The 24,454-nt window shown below is 43.7% G+C and overlaps 1 protein-coding gene across 13 annotated transcripts in view; it reads left to right on the top strand.

The window, feature by feature from the left end:
- CACNA1B (calcium voltage-gated channel subunit alpha1 B) overlaps window positions 1-24,454 on the top strand; it is a 337,646-nt gene that overhangs the window by 267,049 nt on the left and 46,143 nt on the right. For all 13 annotated transcript variants that reach the window (XM_083721547.1, XM_083721558.1, XM_083721557.1 and 10 more), the window contains 9 exons: window positions 1,366-1,503; window positions 1,665-1,866; window positions 2,530-2,694; window positions 4,380-4,490; window positions 5,624-5,707; window positions 16,274-16,390; window positions 17,691-17,756; window positions 19,490-19,581; window positions 23,388-23,538. In XM_083721547.1, the coding sequence (XP_083577673.1) occupies window positions 1,366-1,503; window positions 1,665-1,866; window positions 2,530-2,694; window positions 4,380-4,490; window positions 5,624-5,707; window positions 16,274-16,390; window positions 17,691-17,756; window positions 19,490-19,581; window positions 23,388-23,538 (1,126 nt within the window). The remainder of the gene's footprint in view (window positions 1-1,365; window positions 1,504-1,664; window positions 1,867-2,529; window positions 2,695-4,379; window positions 4,491-5,623; window positions 5,708-16,273; window positions 16,391-17,690; window positions 17,757-19,489; window positions 19,582-23,387; window positions 23,539-24,454) is intronic.

Below are 24,454 nucleotides of genomic sequence, written 5' to 3'. Positions count from 1 at the left end.
GTGTGTTTTGATGTTTTCTTACTTCTCCTTTTATACTTCAGCACAGCAGTTTGTAATATTCTGAACGCTGGAGGGGGGGGGAGGTTCCCCAATGACCATTTGGTTGAACTATGAACTGAGCATGAAGTGGTTTGGTTTGTAAACGGACAAATATGAACTGGAATTAGATCCTTGGGAGAGAAGTTGAACTTTAACTAGTTCTTCCAAGGTCTGAGCAAGAGGTGCACTGACAAGGGCCTCCTGGATCTCCTGCATCTCTTTACTATTTGCAGACTGCCGGCCTCTCCCTCATACCCAGAAGGAGTGAACAAGCAGATAACAACAACTGTAGTGGTGAGCAGGAAGAGGAGAAGGAGCTGCCATTGCCTACTTGCTCATTGGTTCCATGAGTGGCAAGCAGGCAATGATTCAGAAGCATACCACCCACCAACTGTGGAGATAGAATGTAGCCTTCAGGGCCAATGGCTATTAACCCTGATGCCTATATTCTATCCCCACTATCAGAAGCGGTATGCTTCTGGTGACCAGTTGATGGAAACCTTAGGAGGAGAGAGGGCTTTTTTTGCTCAGGTCCTACTTGAATGATGGAAGATTTAGGACAAACAAAAGAAGATACTTCTTCATGCAATGCAGAGTTAGACTATGGAACTCGCTCCGACATATGTTAGTGATGGCCATCACCTTGGATGGCTTTAAAGGACAAATTCATGGAGGATCTTTTTTAATGGCTACTACCTGTGTTCTGCCTCCACAGTCAGTATCCTGAAGAAGAGTTGCTGGAGCAGAGAGCACTGCTTACAGGCTTTCCATAGGCTTCTGGTTGGCCATTGTGAGAACAGGATATTGGGCTAGATGGGCCACTGGCCTGATCCAGCAGGCTCATCTTCTTCTATTCCTAACACAAACACCCCATTCAGAAGTTATCACCCACATGTTGACCAATGCATGAATGAGACCATGTGGCTGCCTCCAGCCTTGACCACATGGGGTGATGAGCTTGGCATCCACACGTATATAGCATGAGCACCTGCAAGAATAGAGCCCTTGTTTATGCAAAAAAATTCCACACAATCTGGAGCAATCAGGTTTCCGGATCATACTGAAGCCTTTGAATATGCAGCTGCAAACAGGATTCTGCCATATACAGAGTCAACCTTTGATGCTCTATAGCTTAGCATTTGTCCACACTGACAATGCTAAACTTACATTCTGAGGAAGAAAAAGAGCAGTAAATGATTACAATAGTGGTTAATGGAGGCAGCATATTTGAGGGATAGTAACCCATGGAGGGTGTCAGCACCAGTCATAAGTGAGGCCCAGCTCCACATTCTCCTGTTTTGATTCTGTGTCCCATTTTCCTTCCAGGGGCCAGTATCTCGATTATGCAAAAGATGATGTGCAAGCTCAGCCCAGGCAATGGAAGAAATACGAATTCCACTATGACAATGTCCTCTGGGCTCTGTTGACACTCTTCACTGTCTCCACAGGAGAGGGGTGGCCAACGTAAGTTTGTATGGCACATTAGTGCCTTGGGGTGGGGTGGGGGGTGGGGTTCAGACAAGAGTATTTCCCAAGCCCTGGGTCCTTCTGCATGCAAAGTTGATGCAGAGTTACAGCCATTCATCCAAATCTCTGCCTGCTCCTTCTCTGCCTCCTTCTCACAGTGTTTTAAAGCATTCTGTTGATGCAACGTATGAGAACCAAGGCCCAAGCCCTGGGTACCGGATGGAGATGTCCATCTTCTATGTGGTGTATTTTGTCGTCTTCCCCTTTTTCTTCGTGAACATCTTTGTGGCTTTGATCATCATCACCTTCCAGGAGCAGGGTGACAAAGTGATGTCTGAATGCAGCCTTGAGAAAAATGAGGTACTCTCTCAGGATACCAGATGGAGAAAGGCTCTTTTTTCATATTTGCAGGGTTAGCTAAGCATCCAGCCCTGAGGGATTTTTGCCTCTCTGACAAAATTAGATATCTCGACATCAATTTGCAAATCAAAGTATTTCCATTATATGTCAGGACATCTGCAGTTTAACCCATCCCATTGTGCTAACATTACAGAGTCAGACCACTGGTCCACCTTGCTTGGCACTGTCCACACTGGCTGGCAAGGCTTTAGGCAGGGAGTCTCTCCCAGCCCTGCTGGGAGCATGCAAAGCAGATGCTCTTACCCCTGAACTATGACCCTTCCCCTAAAAAGAAGCTGTTTTATACGGAGTCAGACACTTTAAATAGGTAGCCCAGTACAGTCTGCCTTGACAGGCGCATGACTCTCTAGATCTTCAGGCAGAGTTTTCTCTCAGCCCTACCTGGAAATGCCAGGGATTGAACCTAGGACCTTCTGCATGCAAAGCATATGCTCTACCACTGAGCTATGGCCCTTCCTCATAGCTTACTCCATAGCCAGGGCTAGGCATGTAAAGGAGCCAACTGTGGATCTGGAAGCTTTTCCTTAACTCTGGATGCAGGTGAAAACTGTAAGCAGATCTTTTTCTCTATTGATTTCCCCCACTCTCTTCCTTTTGTTGTAGAGGGCCTGTATAGACTTTGCCATAAGTGCCAAACCCCTGACCCGCTACATGCCTCAAAACAAGCAGTCGTTCCAGTACAAGATGTGGAAGTTTGTGGTGTCTCCTCCTTTCGAGTATTTCATCATGGTCATGATCGCACTCAACACCATCGTGCTGATGATGAAGGTTGTTGATTTCCTTGCCTTTTTTTTTAAAGCAGGGGGCAGGGGAGCTAGCAGTTCTCATGAGAGTTACAGTGACAAACCATGGTGTGATAATTCAATGAGTACTTCGTGAAATGGGTTATCAACTGCTCCGTCCTTGATGGTCATGTTCTCCCTCCACCATTGGAGGCCATAAGCTTCCGAATACCAACTCCTGCAACCTGCAGGAGGCAAGAGTGATGTTGTACTCAGGTCCTGCTTTCAAACTTCTGATAAGCATCTGGTTGGCCACTGTAAGAACAGGATGCTGGACGTAGATTGGACACTAGCCTGATCCAACAGGCTCATCGTATGTTCTTAATACATGGGCAGGGAACCTCTTACTAGCCAAGTGTTGTTTGACTAACTCTCATCAACCTCTGGCTCCATGGCCAAAGATTAAGGGTGATGGAAGTTGTAGTTCCACAACATCTGGAGGGCCACATTTTTCCACATCCCTGCTATAATGCAAACAAAGACAATACATCTCCTGGCTCCTGCATGAACATTAACAAACTTCAACAATAAAGAATAAGTAGGAGGGTGTTTCTTGCTGCTGTGAGTAAGTGACTTATGAGTTCCTTGTCATGTGCATGTACGTTGTTATCCTGGAAGATTTTTAATAAGGCTAATTCTGGAGTTACTTCTACTACCTGTATTGTTACTTTGGAGATTTTTCTGCAGCACTGATATCCAAAAGGACTGCACTTTGGGGCATTTCCAGCACAAGTGGAAGTATGTGCCTATGGAGGTGCAGCCTCTCCAGCATTTAGATGAGGTTTCTGGGTATATTAGTGAAAACTTCCTTGGTGTTAGGTAGCATCGTAGATAAGTTTCAGAGTGTTCTCTCTTTTTTGACTGAGATGAATTTAAATGGTGGTTTAGACCAGTGTTTCCCAACCTTGTGCCTCCAGCTGTTTTTGAACTACAACTCCCATCATCGCTGACTAGCAAGACCAGTGGCAAGGGATGATGGGAATTGTAGTCCAAAAACAGCTGGAGGCACACGGTTGGGAAACACTGGTTTAGACCACGTTTTTGACCATTGGGTAGAGTTTATTTCGTATCCTATGATGTGTTCTCATTGATTTTTAATTGTGGTGTCTTGGAGTAATATTTTATATATTGTAGATACCAGTGTTCACTCCTGATAGGTCTTTCCAGTGTCTGGAAACTGCCCTACTAGAAAAGTTAGCCAGAAAACTTAAATTAGCACAAGGACAAGGAAAAAAAGGATGCCTTTACCCCAGTGTGGTTCCCCTTTATCATATACACAGCACAACAGGTCAATGACCTATCCCTGCCGCAACAGCATACAAATCAATGTATATACAAAGGACCTATCCACGTGATTCTGATACAAACCCCTACATTAACACTAGGCAGTAGAACGAAAGAACAACCCCCATCACTCTTCCCTCTTTACCCCCAGTTGTACTCCACTTATTTGTCTATTTTGTAACACAACAAAATCATTAATAACAACTATTTTTTTTAAAAAAAAGAATAACGAGGATGAAACAAAACTTAAAAAAACCCTTTAAGAGTTTAAGAATAATAGGATTGTATGGTTGGGGCCGTAAAGGCCATCTAGTCCAACACCCTGCAATGTATGAGTGATTGCAACCCATGTTTTCCAGTAACCTGTTTTCTTTCTCTTTGATTTAGTTCTATGGTGCCCCACAGCCATATGAAGATATGCTGAAATGCCTCAACATTGTGTTTACATCCATGTTTTCTCTGGAGTGTGTGCTGAAGATCATTGCCTTTGGCGCCCTGGTATGAGCTGGTTTTTTTCATTGTCCTCTCTCATCCAGCACCAGAAATGCTCCTGAAATTCCACTTCTTCATATTTCTCCCTGGGTTTTTGCTGTTCCCAATGAATTTGGTTTTGTTTCAAAAGTGTACCATTCTGTTTTGTTTTATTGCTGAACTTTGTCAAGCAGGAGTGGGGGAAATCTGTGGCCTTTCCAAAGTCATTGCCTCACAATGGCTATGTTCTGCCTCCGCTATTGGAAGCCTGGAGCCTGCTCCATTACGTCTCTTGATCAGTGGAGGCTGCTGCATTAGGGTGAATGGGACACTGCCCCACCAACCTCATTCTGTTCCCAACCAGTCTCCATCTGCTTGGCTTCTTACTTAAAACCAGTGCAAGAGGAGCACTGCCTGTTAGCAATGAGGATGGCGATAGGGAGGAAACTAAAATTAGTTGGCCTCTGAATACAAGTTGACAGGAATCACAAGTGCTCAGTTCCTCCTTGAGGGCTTCCCATTGGAGCACCTGGTTGAGAAGACGATGCTAGTCTGGGTGGGCTTTTTTGTGTTCTGCTCCTTCCCTAGTCAGGACCATAGATCAAATTAAGAAGGATGCCTCCCCTTCTCTGCAACCAGCATCAAAAGTTAGGTTCCAACCTCTTAGCAGATGGCGTAAAATATTTTGTAGGCTTGTAGCATTTGTGGCTTTATGAGGCTGCTGCAATTCTGCAATTCGTTTTAGAGATCCTCCTAGCTAAATTGCAATTCAGGGGTGGTGTAACATAGGAAACTCACTCTTCCCATCAAACTACATGGTGCACACAACAAATTATTGAGGTCTGTAGTTTCCAGAGAAATGACTTAGATCAGCCATCACTAACCTGGTGCTTTCCAGATGTCGTTCAACTTCTACTTAATCTGTCCCAGCCAGCATAGCTGATGGTCAGGGATTATGGGAGTTGTAGTCCACCAACATCTGAAAGGCATCAGATTGGAGAGAACTGATTTAGGATGCAAGCCTACCCATGTCTACTCAGGTGTAACTCCCATTGAATTAAATGGGGTTTACTGTCAGGTAAGTGGGGGTGAGGATTGCAGCCTAGCATGCAGTTTGAACTTCTGAGTAATGCTGGTTGTTGTTGCTTTTGATCTTACAGAATTATTTTCGTGATGCCTGGAACATCTTTGATTTTGTCACAGTCTTGGGAAGTATTACTGATATTTTAGTAACAGAGATTGCGGTGAGTACAGACTGTGCAAACTTGCTTTCTTTAGCCAACAAAATGGTGTTGGGGGGGGGGGGATGCAGGCCAAATGATCTTCTCCCCAGTCTGTTGGCAGGTCATTATGAAATGATGTCTGTCAGAAGACTGGGAGAAATGATAGAAGGAACCTGAGCTGCAAAGCCAACATTCAACAATTGCAATGTAAATTTAGGATAAATATTAAGAGCTTTTGAATAAACTACCTAAGGGGGGATTTATTTACTCCTGGTGTAAATGGTATATAATGTTAGATGGTTACTAGAGTAAGTAAACAGGAGCCAGCTTATGGAATCACATGCCCTCTTCCCCTTCCTCTCAGCCTCTCTCCTCTCACATGCAGGGGATTTTCCCATGCTTCTTAACCATGGCTAGATGTTATGTCCCATAATTAGTATTGGCTTTGTATATTAACCATGGTTAGAGTCAACTTCTCCTCTCTCCTGTACAAAGGCCTCCAGAGAATGATATTCCCCTTTGCAGGATCACCTAATTCTCAGGACCATGAGGATTCCACCAGAGTGACCACTGTGTCTTGTCTCAAACTGCCTGGTTCCCTCCTCCAACCATAGTAAAGGGGATTAGTTCAGGAATTTGTCTGCAAAGGGGGGGGGGTCTGCAGTAGAGGACAGTCTGGGGCACAGGGTCTGTGTGTAATTTCCCAACCTGGGCCCAGTCCCTTAGTGCTAATTTGAGGGTCTGTGTTACATAACTACACCTGCACTGACCTTCATATTGCTCTTCTGTCACTTAGCAGAGTGATTTAGATGGAAAGAGGACTGGGTCTATTCTGTGATTCCATACAAAAGTAAGCCCAAATACGGAATTTGGTATTTGGGTGTATAGTTCAATACCGTGGGTTGTATCCAATGTAGTCTTACACAGAAAATTGATGGTCATGACTAACTTAAGTACGTTCACTTCAGTAGGTCTACACTGAGTAGAACTTAATTGGATACAATCCACTGGGAATTGCACCGTTTTGTTTTCTTTGCTCCCCCCCAAATGTTTCTTGTCCTCAAGAAAATGAAGATAAGTTTGAACGATATTTCAGGAAACTAGGAGGAGTGCTGTGCTTGTAGAGTTCCTATGGTCAGGGTATAGAGTTAGTTGCTGTCAAAGCACTTTCCCAATCCCTCTGATGGACCAGGAACCCAATTTCAAATGCATTTAATTTGCATAATTTATGCTGGAAGGTGCCATAGCTGCATTAAATAGTCCCCAGCATCTTCTTTGAAGTCAATGCCATTTTGTAAACCCTTCCCAAATAGTTCAGGTCATCCTTTCCAAAACCTGTTGCCCATCCAGAAGTTGGCCATGCAGGTTGGGCTAGATGGGAGTTGGAGGCCTCTTGGAGGCCTGTGGTTGGTAAAGGCTCAGCTGTCACTAGACTCCATTTCCCACCATCCCTGACTGTTGGATGGCTGATGGGAGATGGAATCCAACAACAGATGGAGGGACAGAGTTTCCTCACGCCTCATATTTGCTTCCTTCTTGACCATGTCCTTCTGCTTTGTTAGGAACAATTGGTTTTGTGCGCGTCTTTGATATATGTATGTTTTTATTTCAATTGCTCTTTCTTAACCTCTTTCTCCTGTCTATGGCAGTGCATTTTTTGGTCATTCCCCAGCAGGTCCTGCAATCCCAGATCCTTCTCCTAAATTGCACACAGAATCTGAGGGCCTGACAATAACAATGTGATGAGCAATCTTGTCACTGTTTTTTTAAATAAATAAATAAAATTCCAGATGCAGAGGAGAATAATCATCAGCACCACAGCACATGAAGAGAGAAGATTTTAGCATTCCTTTCCCAGCTGAGTTCTTGGTGAACACACACCCTAGTAATTAGCACCGGTGGCACCAATAGGAGGGGTTTCCCCCCCCCCTCTTTCCATACTAATTACTACATAGCAAATTATCTTTTTACCAATCAGTATTCATTGAGATTTTTATTGATGTTTCATTGCTCCTCCAAATTTTGTGTAGTGTAAAAAAGCCTTGTTACATTTTTACGAAAGGCATTTTTATAAGCATTTAAATGGACGACAGATTCTTTACTGAGACATTGGCTGGGAAGAGGCTTAAAACTCTTCTTTGAAAAGAAACAGTAGTAACAAAGAAAAAGAATAAAGGGTAGTTACTGTAACACAGGCTGGTTAGACCCTGGGAGAATGGATGGGGTGGGAAACAAAGAGATACTGGCTGAATTGTAGACAGTGCTGGCTTTAGGACTGGCAGCAGTTATGGGGACTCCAGCAGAGCACTTTCAATGTGCTCCCTTAATTTGCAAGAGGAAGTTGACTGTTGCAAACTGAAGCATCCTCAGCCTTCTTAGGCATCCCTTGCACTGTGGTAGAGCCAGAAGCAGCTCACTGTATAGGGAAGTGCCACTCTACGCAGCTTCCCAGCAGATGGATCACTGTTGATTACTGGTGAGTGAGAGGGGCAAGACAGCAGGAAGATTCATACAGGGAAAATCCACCACCAGCAGTGCCAGATTGACTTCGCCAGTGCATTTGCACCATGCTGACCTGCCTGCCACCTTGCTCCTCTCCCTACCAGTAACAAATGGTGACTCACCTGCCAGGAAGCTAGCCTTGCAGCTCTGACCCACCCAGCCAAGAAACCACTTTGGAGAGCTATGTACCCTCTGCTAGTCTTGGAAGCCATATCCTTTCCCCCCTCTGGAGCTGGCCACCCAGCCAAGAAACCATTGCTTGTATAGATGTATAGGATTGAAATGATACTTTTGTAAACCCTCCAACAGCATTATCCCAGGCAGTACTGTGTATATTTTGAATTGGTTTGGTCACTGGTACAATGATGTATTTTTCAACCATCTGTGGTTTGAATTTATTGTATTTTTACTGTCAACATGCCAGTAATTTATATTCTTTTACTGTCAACATGTCTTTTATGAAACTATGTCTCTGAACAGTGAAGGAAGGTAGGAGGTATTTGTGTATGCAGCCATTCCCACCTCCTCTGCTCTCTCCCAGTTGCTCTGTCCAAGCTCAGCAATTTTGGAATGTTCGGACCCCATTTTTATGATGTCTCCATTCAGGAATTTTACTCAGAGCTGAGCTAAAATTTCTCAGTAAACAGAATTGCTGAAATTTACTGTCTCTTTTGCACACATCCCCCTCATGCGTAGAAAATGTGGTCCACTTTGCAGGATTTCTCTGAATATTCTCCACTGTTTTTGTGTGGCCACCACAAACATACCACACAATATCTTGCAGCAGCAGAAGATTTTGGGCAGCACAAAGGATTCAAAATGGCAGCCAACATAAAATAGCCACTTGCCAAGACCTTAGAAAAATATAAGGAAGTTGTTCTATTTTCACTGACAATAGTAAACCCCACCCCAGAAAAAAAAAAAACTGTTGGCAAAATTCAGTGAAATGAAATTAAAATGGAACAGGGCTTTTTGGAGGGAGAAGAGGAATTCTGTCTGAGACCCTAGAAAGCCACTACCGTTCAAAGTAGACAAAAATTGAGATAGTTGAAAAACATGATTTGCCCTAGAAGAAGGCAGTTTCCTATGGTCAAAGCAAGACAAATGGAAGATGAATACCTCAGTGTTAGAGCATAGGAGTGGTCCCTTTCTGAAATCCTGGAGAGCTGTGACCAGTAAACCTAGACAAAACTGAGCTTGATGGACCTATGGGTTGCAGCCAACTAAGTTTTGCTCAGCGTGGGTCTGTTACTGTATGTGAGTTAGCCATTCCTAAAAATTTCAGTGGGTCATCTCTAAGAGTTAACACTGGATGCCCTGTGTTCTCACAAATAGGAAGGGGAATCATGGAAAATAATCTAGGCATGACTTCAGTTTGACCACACAGCTCACTGCTATGTAGACAGGGCCACTTCTGAGAAGAATAGCAAGCTTCAGGGAGCTCAGCTTATATTCCAGGGCAGCTATCCAAGAGCTAGTACCTTTGTCCAAGAATGCCAGCTCACCTGGTCATCCACTGCCCTTTTTTCCCTAGGAGTGGCTCAGCAACCAGCAGAGGTGCCAAGGCATAAAGATAAAAGGAGAGAAAAATGTGTTGATAAATTTGTTTTTCTTTTAGCATCATTATTGTGTCATTTGTAATTTCCTCTGTTAGTGCTTTGAATTATGTTTCTTTCTTTCTTTCTTCTGTCTATATCTATCTATCTATATCTATCTATCTATCTCTGCAGGCAAATAAAAGAGAGGTATGTCAGTTTCCATGCCAGCACTCACTTCAAACTGATTTACAGGGAAGACTTTTAAATTTAACTTTGATTACTGCAAAGGATCAAACTGATTTACACCACTAACTGCTTTTGGGGCAGGATTCAATTGCATTTCATAGGGCAAATTTTAATGTAGAAGGTGTTGGACTCCAACTCCCATCAGCACCAGCCAGCATAGCCAATAGTGAGGGATGGTGAGAGTTGTAGTCCCAACAACATTTGGAGGAACCGTGCTGAGACAGGCTAATGTAGGCTCTGGTGTGTGACTCCAATGAGAGTAAAAGAACATATTAATGACAAGTGTTTCCTCTAACAATTAGTCATAGCTATGTTTGATTAGCGTGTAAGCATGCATGTTTAGCATGGGGAAAGAGAAGACTAAGGGGTCATCTTTAAATACCTGAAGGGCTGTCACATAGAGGATGGAACAAGCTGCTCCAGAATACTGCTCAAACCAGGAGATTCTGATTGTTAGGAAGAAGTTTCTGAGAGTAAGAGCTGTTTGGCAGTAGAACAGACTACCTCCTAAGGTGGTGGACACTTCACTACTGGAGGTTTTTAAAAAGAGGTTGGATAGTCTTCTGTCAGTGTTTCTTTAGCTGTGATTTCTGCATTGCAGAGGATTGTACTAGATGACATTTGGAGATCCCTTCCAGCTGTACAATTCCATGTTTGTTTCAGAGTTTCTTTCAGTGTCCTCAGAAAGCTACCAATAGAATAAAAAAGAATAATCAATAAACAATGGGGAAAACCCTGCAATTGTTGATGGTCCTCCTGATTTGTTTGCAGCAAGATTACACCATGTTAGCTTTTTAAAATGAATGTCAAATCTGATTTGTTTGTGAAGAGATTATATGATGTTGCATTGGAGCCAGGGTTGGCAACGTGCGGCCCATGGGCCAGATTAAGCCCACAAATACTGTTTTACCGATCCACAAGCCACCCCCAAACCGAGCTGCCCGCTCAGCCAGTCCCCCGTGCACTGCGCTAAAGCAGCACAGCGCAGGGACTCACAGAATGGCGCCGGAAATCACGTATGCACATGCGCAGATATCGGAAATTGCATCTGTGCATGACCAGACGCCAAAAATTGCTTCTGCACGGGTGCAATTTTTGGCATCTGGGCATGCGCAGAAGTGATTTCCAGTGCTGTGGACATGTGCAGACATGATTTCCGATGTCACACTGCACCAGTCCAGCCTACAGATGATCTCCGTGGGAGTGATCTGGTCCATGGCCGGTAAACCTTGCCGGCCCCTGCATTAGAGCAAGCATTATACTTTCCAGTGCATTTTCCTGTCACTTTCCTTATCATGAAAGGTTCATGGGGGTGGGGATCAGGCTTGTTGTGCAAGAACTCCTAATCAGCTAGAACTGAGCAACATGAATCTGACATGTGATTGGATCCTGTTCCAAAATAGTGACAGCCGGGAAGCGTCCATGGTGGTGTGAAGTGGCCTTTAGCCACATAAGGAAACTGTGGAAACATTTGTGACAGGATCTCTCTGAATGCAAATTATGAAACTGGCATCTCTCTCTTTGCCTGGGAATAATAACAATATTAAAAAGACACCCCAAAAAGGTGTTTGTTAAGTGTGTGTTAATTTGCATTATGGTACAAAATGCAAATGGTTTGATTGCACTGTGTTTCCTTGCAGGCCTTTATTGTTCTTAGAAAAGTAACTTTTTAAAAATAAGCACCTTCACTCCCCTTTCCTGTACAAAGTTTATGCTTTTGTTCCCAATGACTCATTTTCTCTTTTTGTTTTTCTGTTTCTGTTTTATTTCTCCCTTCCCTTCCTGCTGAATCACGCCATCCAATCAACAACATACAATGCGAAAAACCCATGTCTCCGTCTGTATGTTGCCTGCCCTGCCGCTCAAAACCCAAAAAACCCAAAAAATATTATCTAAATTCAAAAACTTGTAAATAACCTTGCAAAATATTCATCCATGAAAACGTCAAATATAGGACACGGTTGGTTGCATTGAATTTCTTCTAAAACAAAATATTTAAATTTCTTGCTTTTTTTATTTTTCCTTAATATTTGTTTCGCTTTCACTTTCCTTGTTTGTGAGATTTCTGATTGCACTGGTGATGGGGAAATAAAGCTTCCCTGTCTGTCTAGCTACATTGTGGGTCGTGACTGGGCTTTGCTTTGTACCATCATCTTTCTATTGGCTACTTGGTAATTGGATAGAATCTGCCATTTTACCAGTAGCCATAATACTCTTTCTTCATTCCTTGTCTTCCTATAACTGATGAGAGAGGGAACTCACATCTGCATTGTAAATTAACAACAGTATTATGCTTTGCTTGCTGCATTCACTGCCTTGTCTTTTCCGAGGTTCGGTTTTAAAAGGCTAGTTCTGGTGTTAAATGTTTTAGATTTGAATTACATTGTTTCTTTCTTGGGCTGTGTGCAGAATCACTGGGCTTCAGACAGCCATGGTTAACGCGGATCCATTGGTTTCAATGGGTCTGTTCTGATTTATTGAAACTGACAACGTGGAAATTGCTGGGTACTTATAAGACTCAGAACACAGGCCCGCAACACATTTCCATAACATATGCATATGCTAATGTATATGCATAGATGCAAATTTCGGCCGATTTTCAGAGAGCAGTGGAAAACCCCCCAACTCTGACTGAGTTATGGTGTGCCAACAAGATTTTCTGGGCCCTTTACCCCAACTGCTATCTATTTGCAAGAAATGTTAATAGTCTACATATGAAAACTTAAAAGTTTATTTGCCTCCATTTAAATTATAAATTGGGATGCGGGTGGCACTGTGGGTTAAACCACAGAGCCTAGGACTTGCCGATCAGAAGCTCGGTGGTTTGAATCCCTGTGACAGGGTGAGCTCCCGTTGCTCGGTCTCTGCTCCTGCCAACCTAGCAGTTTGAAAGCACGTGAAAGTGCAAGTAGATAAATAGGTACCGCTCCAGCGGGAAGGTAAACGCCATTTCCGTGCGCTGCTCTGGTTCGCCAAAGTGGCTTAGCCATGCTGGCCACATGACCCGGAAGCTGTACGCCGGCTCCCTCGGCTAATAAAGCGAGATGAGCGCCGCAACCCCAGAGTCATCTGCGACTGGACCTAATGGTCAGAGGTCCCTTTACCTTTACCTAAATTATAAATTATAAATTTAAATTATAAGAGTCAGTGGCCAGGGGTGAACAAAGACATCATGCCACCCGGGGCGGGGCATTGCTACGTAGGGCACATGTGTGGCATCGCTACGTATGACACATGTGCTGTACATAGCGACGCTGCACATGCGCTGTACATAGCGGTTTGCCGCCAGTGCCAGGATCCTCTTCTCGTGGTTGCAGCCATGAACGGAGGATACTCCACATGCGGTTGCAGCGGTGTGATGGCTGCTCATGTTGCCGCGAGCCCCGTGGGGTGCCTTCTTGTCACCTCCCCAGACATGGCACCCGGGGTGCAACCCCCCCCCCCTTGCGATGCCACTGCCTGGGGTTTGACTGCACTTTACAGATTTTTGAGCAAGTGCCTTGAACACCCTCTCTAGTCACTTTTCTCTCCTCTCCAGCACATGCTCACCCACTTCACTATTCCAAGGCTTTTACTCAGATCCAGATCCAACAGATCTGGTATCATTCTAAGTATCAATCTTCCCACTTCCTCCTTCACATCTGTGCATTTCAGGGGAGGGAAAAGGTAACCATCTTTGCCATGTCATGACCAAGAGGACTCTGGAGGGGCTCAGACACTTCATGGGTGCCATGGGAAGACCCCAAGAGCAAATTTTCACTCACAGGAATCACGCTGACAATCTCTGCTGTAATCAAAGCTTCTTTTTTAAAAAAAAGTTTTTTAAAAGGTAGTGAAGGAATAGGCAATCCGAGACCAGGCATATGAGTCCTGGTTCTTGAGCCACTCTTGACTGACATTATACACAATTTTGTTGGAAACTAGAAATACAGATGTATTGAGTTACCTCTCTCTGTGCATGCTGAATGCCTAGACTTATTGGACAGGAGTTGGTTCTGCTGGCTGTTTCTGTTGCTCGAGCCACTGAGTTCTCTGCAAACTGATGCTGAGAATGGTCCTGTGAGAGCTTTGTAAATGCTGATAAACTCTAATTTTCCAGGGCTGCTACTTATCCCCAGTTTTTTATGTAGTCTTCAACAGCAGACAACAGTTTATGGAAAGGAGCTGAATATGCGGAACAAACAGCAGGTTTGGGAGTGCAGCTGCCAAAAATCCCCAAGTCCAACAGAACCCCAAGTAGAGAAATTATCTTCCACTGGCTGCCCTAACAATGTAACACGATGTGGACATTTCACCCACTTCACATACACTTACTCAACAGTCTAGCATCCTGGCCACATATTGGTCTTTAATTTGATAGCTGAGAATTTAAGTTTGCTAATTGACTTGTCACAAAGAAGATATTCTTCCTCTAGCTCACTTTTAGTCTCAGAAGCTGGAGCTCACATTTAAAGAAAGTAGTTAGGGGAGTGTCTTTGAAAAAAATATGAATGGGGCGGGTGGGACACAAATGAACAGCTTAAAAATAACACAACTGAAACTAAGATTTCTTAGCTTTTCCATTTGTCCACCTTGAGCAGCCCAGGAGGATTCTTGCCTGCTTGCTTCGCTTTGCTGTGAGCTTGCTCAGTGTTGTCTACTCATTCGGTGGGCATCTCTTCTTTCTTTCTTTTTTGCTTTTCTCTTTTCTCTTTATTTGAGGATTGAGTCCCATGTATGGTGTAGACACCCTACTCTGAGCTGCTTACCTCTTTAAAAAGAAACAAACAGAAAACTGCCGGCCAAGCCAAATGCATGCTTAGCGGCTGTTTCCCTTGAATCTTGACAGAGCTGGTGGAATGTAGCACTGCTGGTGCAACCATCAGCTGACTGGCATATGAATAAATAGCCGGATAAACCTGTGAGTCTCTTGAGCTTAAATTAGCAAGGTGTGTGGGGTGGGGTTGGGGAGGCAGCTTTCATCCTGGAAGGCATCTAATAGTACAGGGGTGGGGAACCTTTTTCTGCCCAAGGGCCACATCTTCTTTTCGGCAATCTTCCAAGGGTCACCTATCAGTGGTGGGCAGGGCCAGAGGCAAAAGTGGGTGTATCAATGGGTGTAAAATTTGACCTTTGAATAGTAGTTAAGTTCTCGGTCCTCCATCCAGTCAAGCAAAATAAATGATCAGAGTTGAAGGACATGTTTTAGCCAGTGAAAAGCGGTCAGGGTGCAGAACAGTGCCATTGTGAGCCAAATAGAAAGACCTGAGGGGCCCTGGGCTTGAGGTTCCCCACCCCTACAAATGGTAAAAGATGAAGGGTGGTGGGAAAAAAACAAGTCTTTAACCTGCTTAGCTTTCCTTCAAGGCCCCTGTCTGACTGTGGTACCTCTCCCTGCTCTGTTCTTGAGGAAACCCAAAGTGGGCTTTTATATGCATAGAAAGGAAACAAACTGAAACGAGGCTGCTAAAATTTCCCATTCTGATTTAATTGGCTTCACACCAAACCCAGAGACTATTTGACCAATAGATGGGAAGTCCCCTGCTCTCATACACCAACATCATTTTTGTTGGATTGGATAGTTAGAGGACTTATTTGTTGTTAATCAGAGAATAAGGCAGAATCAAACAAGAACACCACTGGGGCGGTGGAGAGATTTTACACAAAATCCAAGCTCAACTGCTAACATGGTTTTGAACTACCTCAATGTAAGTTGCCCTCTCCCTTCATATAGCATGGAGGAGGCTCACACCTGACCTTTCATGACATTGTTTTTTAGGCATAGGTAGGTTCATTTCATATGAGCCTTCCCTGGCTTGGTGCCTTCTAGATGTTGTTTTGGAATCCGACTCCCATCAGCCCCGAACCAGCATGACCCAATGGTCAGGTTGGGTGGGTGTAGTAGTCCAGTCACATATGAGGGGTCCCTGCTTGACACAGGCTGCTTTAGACATCCCCTAGTCACAGCCTACACAATCACAGCTGATAATACTTCCCCATTACTTTCCCTTAACGTGTAGGGTGGGAGGGTTGAAAGCCCAGGAATCCATAAGAGGGATCTCTCCCCTCTGTCTTTCTCTTCCTTTTTTTTTTTTTTGGCTACCTTCTCCATAGCCAAGGGAGGGACTCTTGTGGAGAGGAGTTTTCTCAAACATGCTGCATGTGGAGTGACCTGCACTGACAAATGTTTCTTTTGGAAGGTTTTCTGGTGGCCGATTTGCTGCTTAGAACGCGAAGCTGGTAATTTTCTTTTCTTTTTTGCGGGCTGTGGCTTCCGATCCCATCTGTGTCTGAAGGACACAAAACCCTTTCCTCTCCGCAGGACAATTTCATCAACCTCAGCTTCCTCCGCCTATTTCGGGCCGCCAGGCTCATCAAGCTTCTTCGCCAGGGCTACACCATCCGGATCCTCCTCTGGACCTTTGTCCAGTCTTTCAAGGTGAGGTAGAGGACACTTTCTCAGCAATCTTCCCAAGAGCCAAATGCCATGGGTGGTGGGCAGGACCAGAGGGAAGAGTGGGGAGAGCAACAGATGTAAATTTGACCTCTGTATAGCAGGCTGGTTTGTACCCACACTCACACAGCCCTATCTATCCTCCATCCAGGCAAATGGGAGGCATTATCAGAGTCCAAAGACACATCCCAGCCAGGCATAAATCACTCAAGGAGGGGACAAAGCAAAGTGGCCTGGGAAAAGCTCAGGGGCTAGATAGAGGGGTCTGGAAGGCGACATTTGGCTGAGGTTCCCCACCTATGGTTTTAACAGAGTGTAGGTAGCCATCTATCTAACATGTTGTAGTCAGGGATTTGGGATAAATTTGAATACCTAAGTTGACTTTTTAATGGTGAATCCAACCTAATGCATACTTCTCAAAACAATAAGTTAACCGAATCACAGTTATGCTTTGAAATTCATTCTTCTGTGGAAGAATGGAAGCCTTTTTCAGACTATTTAAAGAAATTTGATGAATAAGTGATCAGGATTTGAACTATGAGCAACAGAAGAACTTAAAAGATCATAGTACTGTTAAGATACAAGAGACAGAAGACAAGGTGCTGTAGAGGGAGAGAAATAAGCCACCATGGATAAGGAGGTGGGAAGTCAACAACAACAACAAAATTAGTAAAAGTAACATATGAGGTATTATACTAGACAAAATTGCTTTGCAAACATTTTGAATAACAGGCCGTATTGCATACAATAATATGTATGTGAGGCAAAATTTGCACCAAGACCGATATGAATTTTTGTTAGGAAGCAGTCATGAGTTTTGTGAGGAAACTTGAAACAGGCAGGGCTTCCCTCAAAGAATCCTGAAAACTGTAACTTGTGTAGGGTGATGAGAATGGTTTCTATTTTCCTCACAGAGCTGTAGTTACCAGAGCTCCCTGGAAAAGGGATTGGCTGTAAAACCATTTTGGGAATTCTAGCTCAGCAAGGGAGAAGATAGGGGACTCATAACAACTCTCAACACCCTTAACAAATTACAGTTCCCAGGATGTTTTGGTAGAAGCCATGAGTGTTTAACATGCTATGATGTTGCTACTTTAAATGTATAATGCAAAATTGAACTTTAGCGTGGATCCAAACCATTAGGATTTTTTTTATTCTTCTGGGGTATCAATAAACCTATACTTCTATGTGAAACCTTGTCCAGGTGTGGTCACATACTAAACATTCTTGTTCTTAGATGTATCATTGCAGGTGTTGATGCTTTCCCCTTTTTTTTCACTCACAGGCGTTGCCTTATGTGTGTCTTCTCATTGCCATGCTCTTCTTCATCTATGCCATTATTGGCATGCAGGTAAATTGCAACAATAGTCATACCAAATGCACCAGGCTGGAGTAGGGATGGGGGAGAAATTCCAAATCTTTGCATTTTAATGTGAAGCTGCCTGATTTTCCAAACCAATCTGTGAACTGAAACACGGGTACCCTCCATGATTCACATTGTTTTGTGATTAACTTGGTGATGCAGCACTGCAGCCAATGTGCTATCCAGTTATCCAGTTGCTGTTGTTGTTTTCAAAAAAATGCATATATTAGGGGAAAGTGTGCATAAAAATGCATAACTTACTGTTTTATTTAACAAAATTTAATATGCCACTCGATTGATTGTTGCAAATGATAGATAGATAGATAGATGATTGATAGATAGATAGATAGATAGATAGATAGATAATAGATAGATAGATAGATAGATAGATAGATAGATAGATAGATAGATGATAGATAGATAGATGATATAGATAGATAGATAGATAGATAGATAGATAGATAGATAGATAGATGATAGATAGATGATGGTAGATGATAGATGATGGTAGATAGATAGATATAGATAGTATTTTTCCGTCTATAAGATGCCCCCATGTATAAGCCCCCCCTGTTTGGGGGGACTCAGATTTAAGAAGATGGGGGGAGATGGCCCCGTGTATAAGACGCCCCCTAATTTTTGACATTGTTTTTTAGGGAAAAAACCTGGTCTTATACACAGAAAAATACTGTGTGTGTGTGTGTGTGTGTGTGTAAAAGAGTTTAAAACATTGCAACACCAACACATCTGGAGAGGCTTGCAGAAACAAATTGTTTTTTAAGCAGGTGTTGAAAGGAGAACAGCAAAGGTGCCTGCCTGATGTCAACATCTTAGAGGAAATAAATAACATACATATATTATATGAAGGAAAATTGCTTCCAGAAATGTGTACCTGAGTCAAAACTACGTATACATTTTTGGAGAAATTTGCACAAAACTGCTGGCAAATTTTTCATGAGGGCTAAAAGCAACATGCAAACTGCTGTGAAAACATGGACAGCTGGATTAAAGATTAAAGGGGAAAACAGAGAGAAACCAAAATTGACAGATTTCTTCACTCTGATCTTGAAGTTCATTTTGAAGCTAGTAGTTTGTATCCAGTAAAACTCTGATCATAGCTGCATACAACACAAGTCTAAGAATGCTTGAGGAATTTTATATCTGTGCATTCCAAACTGACCTGATTATTACCTACTTTGGGATCTACTTATGTTATGAATTTTGCATTTCTCTAAATTCTTTGATATTGTTCTCATTTCAAGGCAGAAACAGAAAAAGCTGCAGAGTTCCTGTTTTATAATGTGCCATTTCATAATGCAGGTTGGGGATCTGTTCACAGAAAAACCTTAGTAAGCTAAAGAAACCACAATGATTAAATTGGTATAAAACAGATTTAATACACTGCTGGTTTAGATCCTCAATTCCACCATGATGGTGGAAAGGAAGATATATCCCTCCCACCCATTATATTGGGGGAAAAGTGCATGAAAAAGCATGCAAATTTTCATGCAGATTTTAAAAGGGGGGGGAATACAACAGGCAAACTGAAGATGGCAGGTAGTAAATTAAGAGAAACTGAATTTGAAATATTTTCCCATCCCTAAGCAAAATGCTTGCTGTTCAGAACCACAGTCAGTGCTGCTTGCTTCTCTGATGACTTTGCCTCCAATTGGATTTCCATTTAATCTGCTTTTTGACCACTTCCTCTCCCCCACCCCCAGGTCTTTGGAAACATTGCACTGAATGACGACTCTGCCATCAATCGACACAACAATTTCCAAACGTTTTTGCAAGCCCTGATGCTGCTTTTCCGGTAAACAATAAACCATCTTTCTGTAATCAAATTCATTGACCCTTCTGGCAGTGGTGGAGCTTCATGCTCTGGCACCGGAGGGTGGAGAGCAGGCAGGGGTGTGGCTGCCGCGTGACCTGGGGGCATGGCGTGCCACTTGCGAGGTGTGATGCCCAGCGCTGATGGGGGGGCAGCTGCGATAGCACCCCACTGGGATCTCATTACTAGGGGAAGTGCGCTCACCCTGACCCCTCTTCCTCTGCCAGTGCCTTCTGGGGTGGGTGTCAATGGGAGGACATGAGGCCCTTCATAAGCAAACTATCATCATCTGTGTGTTCACTTAAAATGAAACAACTCCCAGGAATGGGCCAGTCAGGACCAGTATAGTTGGACCAATTCACACCAACAATTTGACAGTAACGATGACACACCAAAGTTCCCACCAGTGCCTGCTTGTTTTGTGTGGTGGTCTTTCCTGAAGTTGTTTGTGCAAGGTCCCACCTCATCTGTCAGTGCATAGGAACATCAGAACAGTGGGAGCAGGCTCTCTTACATCCAGTGCTCACTTGATGGGCCCTCATGTTTTATTGATCCCATACAAAATAGTAGTTATTCATGGAGGGCATAGTTAAACCATGGATCTCACTCCCACAGGAGTCAGTGGTGGTCACCAACTTGGATGGCTTTCAGAGAGGTTCATGGAGGAGAGAACTATTCATGGCTACTATCCATGATGGCTGTGTGCTGCCTCCATAAGCAGAGGCAGTAATGCTTCTGAATACCAGTTGCTGGAAACCCCAGGAGGGGAGAATGTTCTTGTGTTCAGTTCCTTCTTGTGGGTTTCCCACTGGGGCATCTGGTTGTCCACTGTGAAAACAGGGTGCTAGATGGGCCATTGACCTGATCCAGCAGGTTCTTCTGGTGTATTTATGTCTGTCTGCATGCTTTATTTCCTCCCTTGGCCTTCCTTCAGCATAGGTTCTCTACCTTGTGGAATACCTTCTCAACTCCCTGGAACTCACTGGCTTGCCCTCTGTTCACATCTTCAGTTCCCTGCTTTCCTTCCTCCCAGTCTCTTTTTCTCATAGTATCTCCATCCTCCTTTCTGGCTTCCCCATCCTCAGAGGTAGGACCTCTGCCTGCTTCCATTCGCTCTTAGGGCTTATCCACATTTTGCAGGCACAGGTCCATACGTTAAAGCTCCATCTCCAAGCACCTTTTCTTTTTCTTTTCTCTTTTTGCCCTGGAGCTTTCCCTGAAAAAACACCTTGTTCTTCACCACTGAATTGGAGCACATGTCAATTTGGGTTTTCTGTGGATTGCTGTTTGCAGCAATTCAGTTTAAAGAGTAGGTTTACATGGGTTCAGACAGAGATTTAAATTGTGGACCATGCCTGGGAAGCACGGAGGAAAGGTAAGTGATAAGCCCTCAGTTAGGGACTCTCTGGGGAAATGCAGACAGCTCCTTCTCTATTTTTCAGCTGCATGCTTTCCTCAGTACTGCTAGAAGGTGGATGTTTCTTTCCAATTGGCTGAACAATCTCACTGGAAGCTGCAGAGCTGGCTCCTGACCATATGTTTATGTAAATACTTACATCTTACCTCTCAGCCTCTTGCTGGGACTCCAGCACTCCTGACAAACATCCATTAAAAATGATTACCAACCAATTGAAAGATTCAAATCGGCCAGATATTAAAGCCACAGAAGCTGGAGGGGAGGGGTAAGCACAGGGAAACCAAAAGATTTGGAAGCATGCAAAAATGTGGGTAAAGAAGGCCCTGCCCACAATTAGCATGTGGCCCCTGAAAGGTTTCCCATAAGGGAACGTGGCCCACAGACAGACTAAATTTCCCCGCCTCTGGTTTGATATTTTGCTGATTGTAAAAATGTCACACATGGCATGAAATCGTCCTTAAATGATTATGTATGCAAATATCCAGTGGTTAGCTGGGAGGGTGATGGGTGTAAGCATAATCTGTTCTCATGCTCAGTGTTTGTTGATAAAAGCTGCAGTGGGCCTTGCCTCTACCTGGCCCCTGCATCTTTCAATTCCTCCCAAGCAGAAGTTAATGCAAACTTAAATGTTTACATCAGACAGCTTGTGTTCATTAATACTTCAGCATTACCTGGCATTAATCCTGTGGTATTCAAACTGTTAATGAACACAAATCCTTTATGTGCACAAATCCTAACTTAATTTAATTGGGTCTTTTATTTTCCATAAAGGGATTAGGTGCTTTGCTTCTAAGCTTGTGAGATCTAATTTCTCTCCCCCACTCCCTGATATGACAGAAAATACAGGTCTCTTTGACAGAAAAGTCCAGTTCAAGCAACCTGTCTCTGTGTTCTATCTATCTATCTATCTATCTATCTATCTATCATCTATCTATCATCATCTATCTATATCTATCTATTTCCCAGCCACCAACAGAAAGTCCCAGGGCAAGTCACAGCATTGAAAATAACATTAGAGGGTAAAGGTCTAACAAAGGGAGCACCCTGTACCCATGACACTCCCCTGGGTGATTTAGAACCCAATTATGCAGGCTTCTAAACTGTGGAAGTGGGGGAGGGCTCTACCACTTCAAGAACTCCTTACTTCTGCCCCAGTTGGTGGACAACTGGGGCACAGCAGAACCTAACACACACACCTTTGCTCTCTCTGCTTGTGTGTAGGTTTTAACACATGAGCAAAACACCTGTATGGGCCAAAGTTAGGGGGAAAGCCTATAGTAGATCAGGTCTGGGGAAGCTCACTTGTGTGGTCCTTATCTCATGACTTATGTGACTCTCCATGTCTTGCTGATAGGACCTCAAGTCTCTTTCTAGGCCATACTATACCCTTCGCCAGCTCTCCTTCACAGCTGGAATGTGTTTTTGAACTATGATAATGCTTTTTGCTTCCTGGATGGAGGATGGAGGGGTGGATGAATCTCTCTCTCTCTCTCTCTCTCTCTCTCTCTCTCTTTCTCTCTCTCTCTCTGTGTGTGTGTGTGTGTGTGTGTGTGTTGGGGAACCTCTAACTTCTATGTGGGTAAAACATAGCCTTCTGTAAAAAGCTAAGAATCGCATTGATAGCTCCACCCACTTTTGCCTCTTGTCCCACCCACCACTCACATGCATTTCCAGGAAGTTCCCCTTCCCCAAAGAAGTACCACCCTTGGGCTGAAAAAGGTTCCCAACCCTTTTGATATACTATAAAGTGAGGGAGCTGTTGTAGATGTGACTGTTGCTTTCTCTAGTCCTACTGAGATTGCTCCCTCTTGCACATTCTTTACCACCCACTAAAGAATGTTAAGGTACACCACAGGCTTACTCGTGCAATACATGTACAAGGCCAATAAGCAACCATAAGAGATCTGCTGGATCAGGCCAGTGGCCCATCTAGTCCAGCATCCTGTTCTCACGGTGTCCTACCATATGCCTATGGGCTGTCCAAAAGCAGAACGGAGCTCAACAGCATCCTCCCATTTTGTCGTTGCCATCAATTGGCATTCAAAAGCATTATTACTGTCATCAGTGAAGATAGAACATAGCCATTGAGTTTCATGGCCACTTACACTCCATGAAGCTGCCTAATCCTCTGTTAAAGCCATCCAGGTTGGTGACCACCACTGCCTCCTGCAGGAACAAGTTCCATACTTTAACTCTGCATCCTTTTGCCTGTCCTGAATCTCCAAACACTCAGCTTCATCGGGCGTCCATGAGTTCTAGTGCTTTGCAAGAAAAGGAGGAAATGTTTCCTCTTATTCCCTTCTTCACCCTATGCATAATTTTGTACTCTTCTTTTTAGTTCAATAAGACAAGTTCTTTTTTCTGCTTCCAGGAGCGCCACTGGGGAAGCTTGGCATGAAATCATGCTTGCATGTCTCAGCAACCAAGCCTGCGATAAGCTCTCCAACCTTGGCAAAAATGAGTGCGGCAGTGACTTTGCCTACTTTTACTTTGTCTCCTTCATCTTCCTCTGCTCCTTTCTGGTGAGTTGGCCATTCCGCTTGTCTTGCTTGCCCATCCCTGTGCTGCAACTACCCTCCACGTTCAAGGTCCTCAGCCCCTCAGAGATATGCATCTTAAGTAACAAAAGCCGGGGTAAATAAGTATTTATGGTTGTATGTAGTGGGTTTTTTCTGGGGGATATTCTATGGTACCCAGTATCCACATCTCTTTTTCTTGTTTTTTAAAAGTGTGGCACTTACATTAACAACTTCATGGTGAGTGCTGCCACCTATTTTTCTAGAAGGAAAGCACTGGCTGCATCACAGCATCCTTTAATCAGTGACACTCTGCCATATTGGTGAAACAGCACATCACAAAGAAATGATCTAGTTTCTTTCTGTGTGATGTTTCACCAATGTGCAGGTAGTGTCACTTATTAAAGAATGTTTCAATGCAGCCAGACAGACATGCTATCATATCAAAACAGTGTCCTATCAACATGAAAGCTGCAGCACTCTGCACATGCTCCAATTCTGGAATGATTGTTTTTAAAAAAATGCAATTCTCCTAGTTAAACTGAAATTTGAGAGGAGTTATATTGTAGCCAGCCCTACCGTTAGGCAGAGTGTGGTGACAGTTGCATAAGGTGCCAACATGTTGGGAGGCAGTTAACAGTGGTGAATTGCTAGAGAACAGCATTGTGTGTATCATTCAAACAGCTCCCTGCCACTTAAACTAGCCTACTGTCCTTAGGCTGAGTGGAGGAGGATGACCCACTGGCAGTATTGAAGTAACATTCAATGACCAGTCTGGCTGGCTTTTGTTCATGGAGTGGAAGGTGGCGGTTATTTCATCAGGCAGTAAAATGTTCCCAGTGTGGCTCTGGGCACGATGTAGAGCAGAATTCAGCAAAGCCATAGAACAATACGGACAAGGAAATGGAGAAACCCACTTTTC

This window comes from Podarcis gaigeae, assembly GCF_964106915.1.
Source record: "Podarcis gaigeae genome assembly, chromosome: Z".
NCBI lineage: Eukaryota > Metazoa > Chordata > Lepidosauria > Squamata > Lacertidae > Podarcis > Podarcis gaigeae.
The sequence above is the reverse complement of the archived record's forward strand: the minus strand, read 5'-3'. Positions and strand labels throughout refer to the sequence as shown.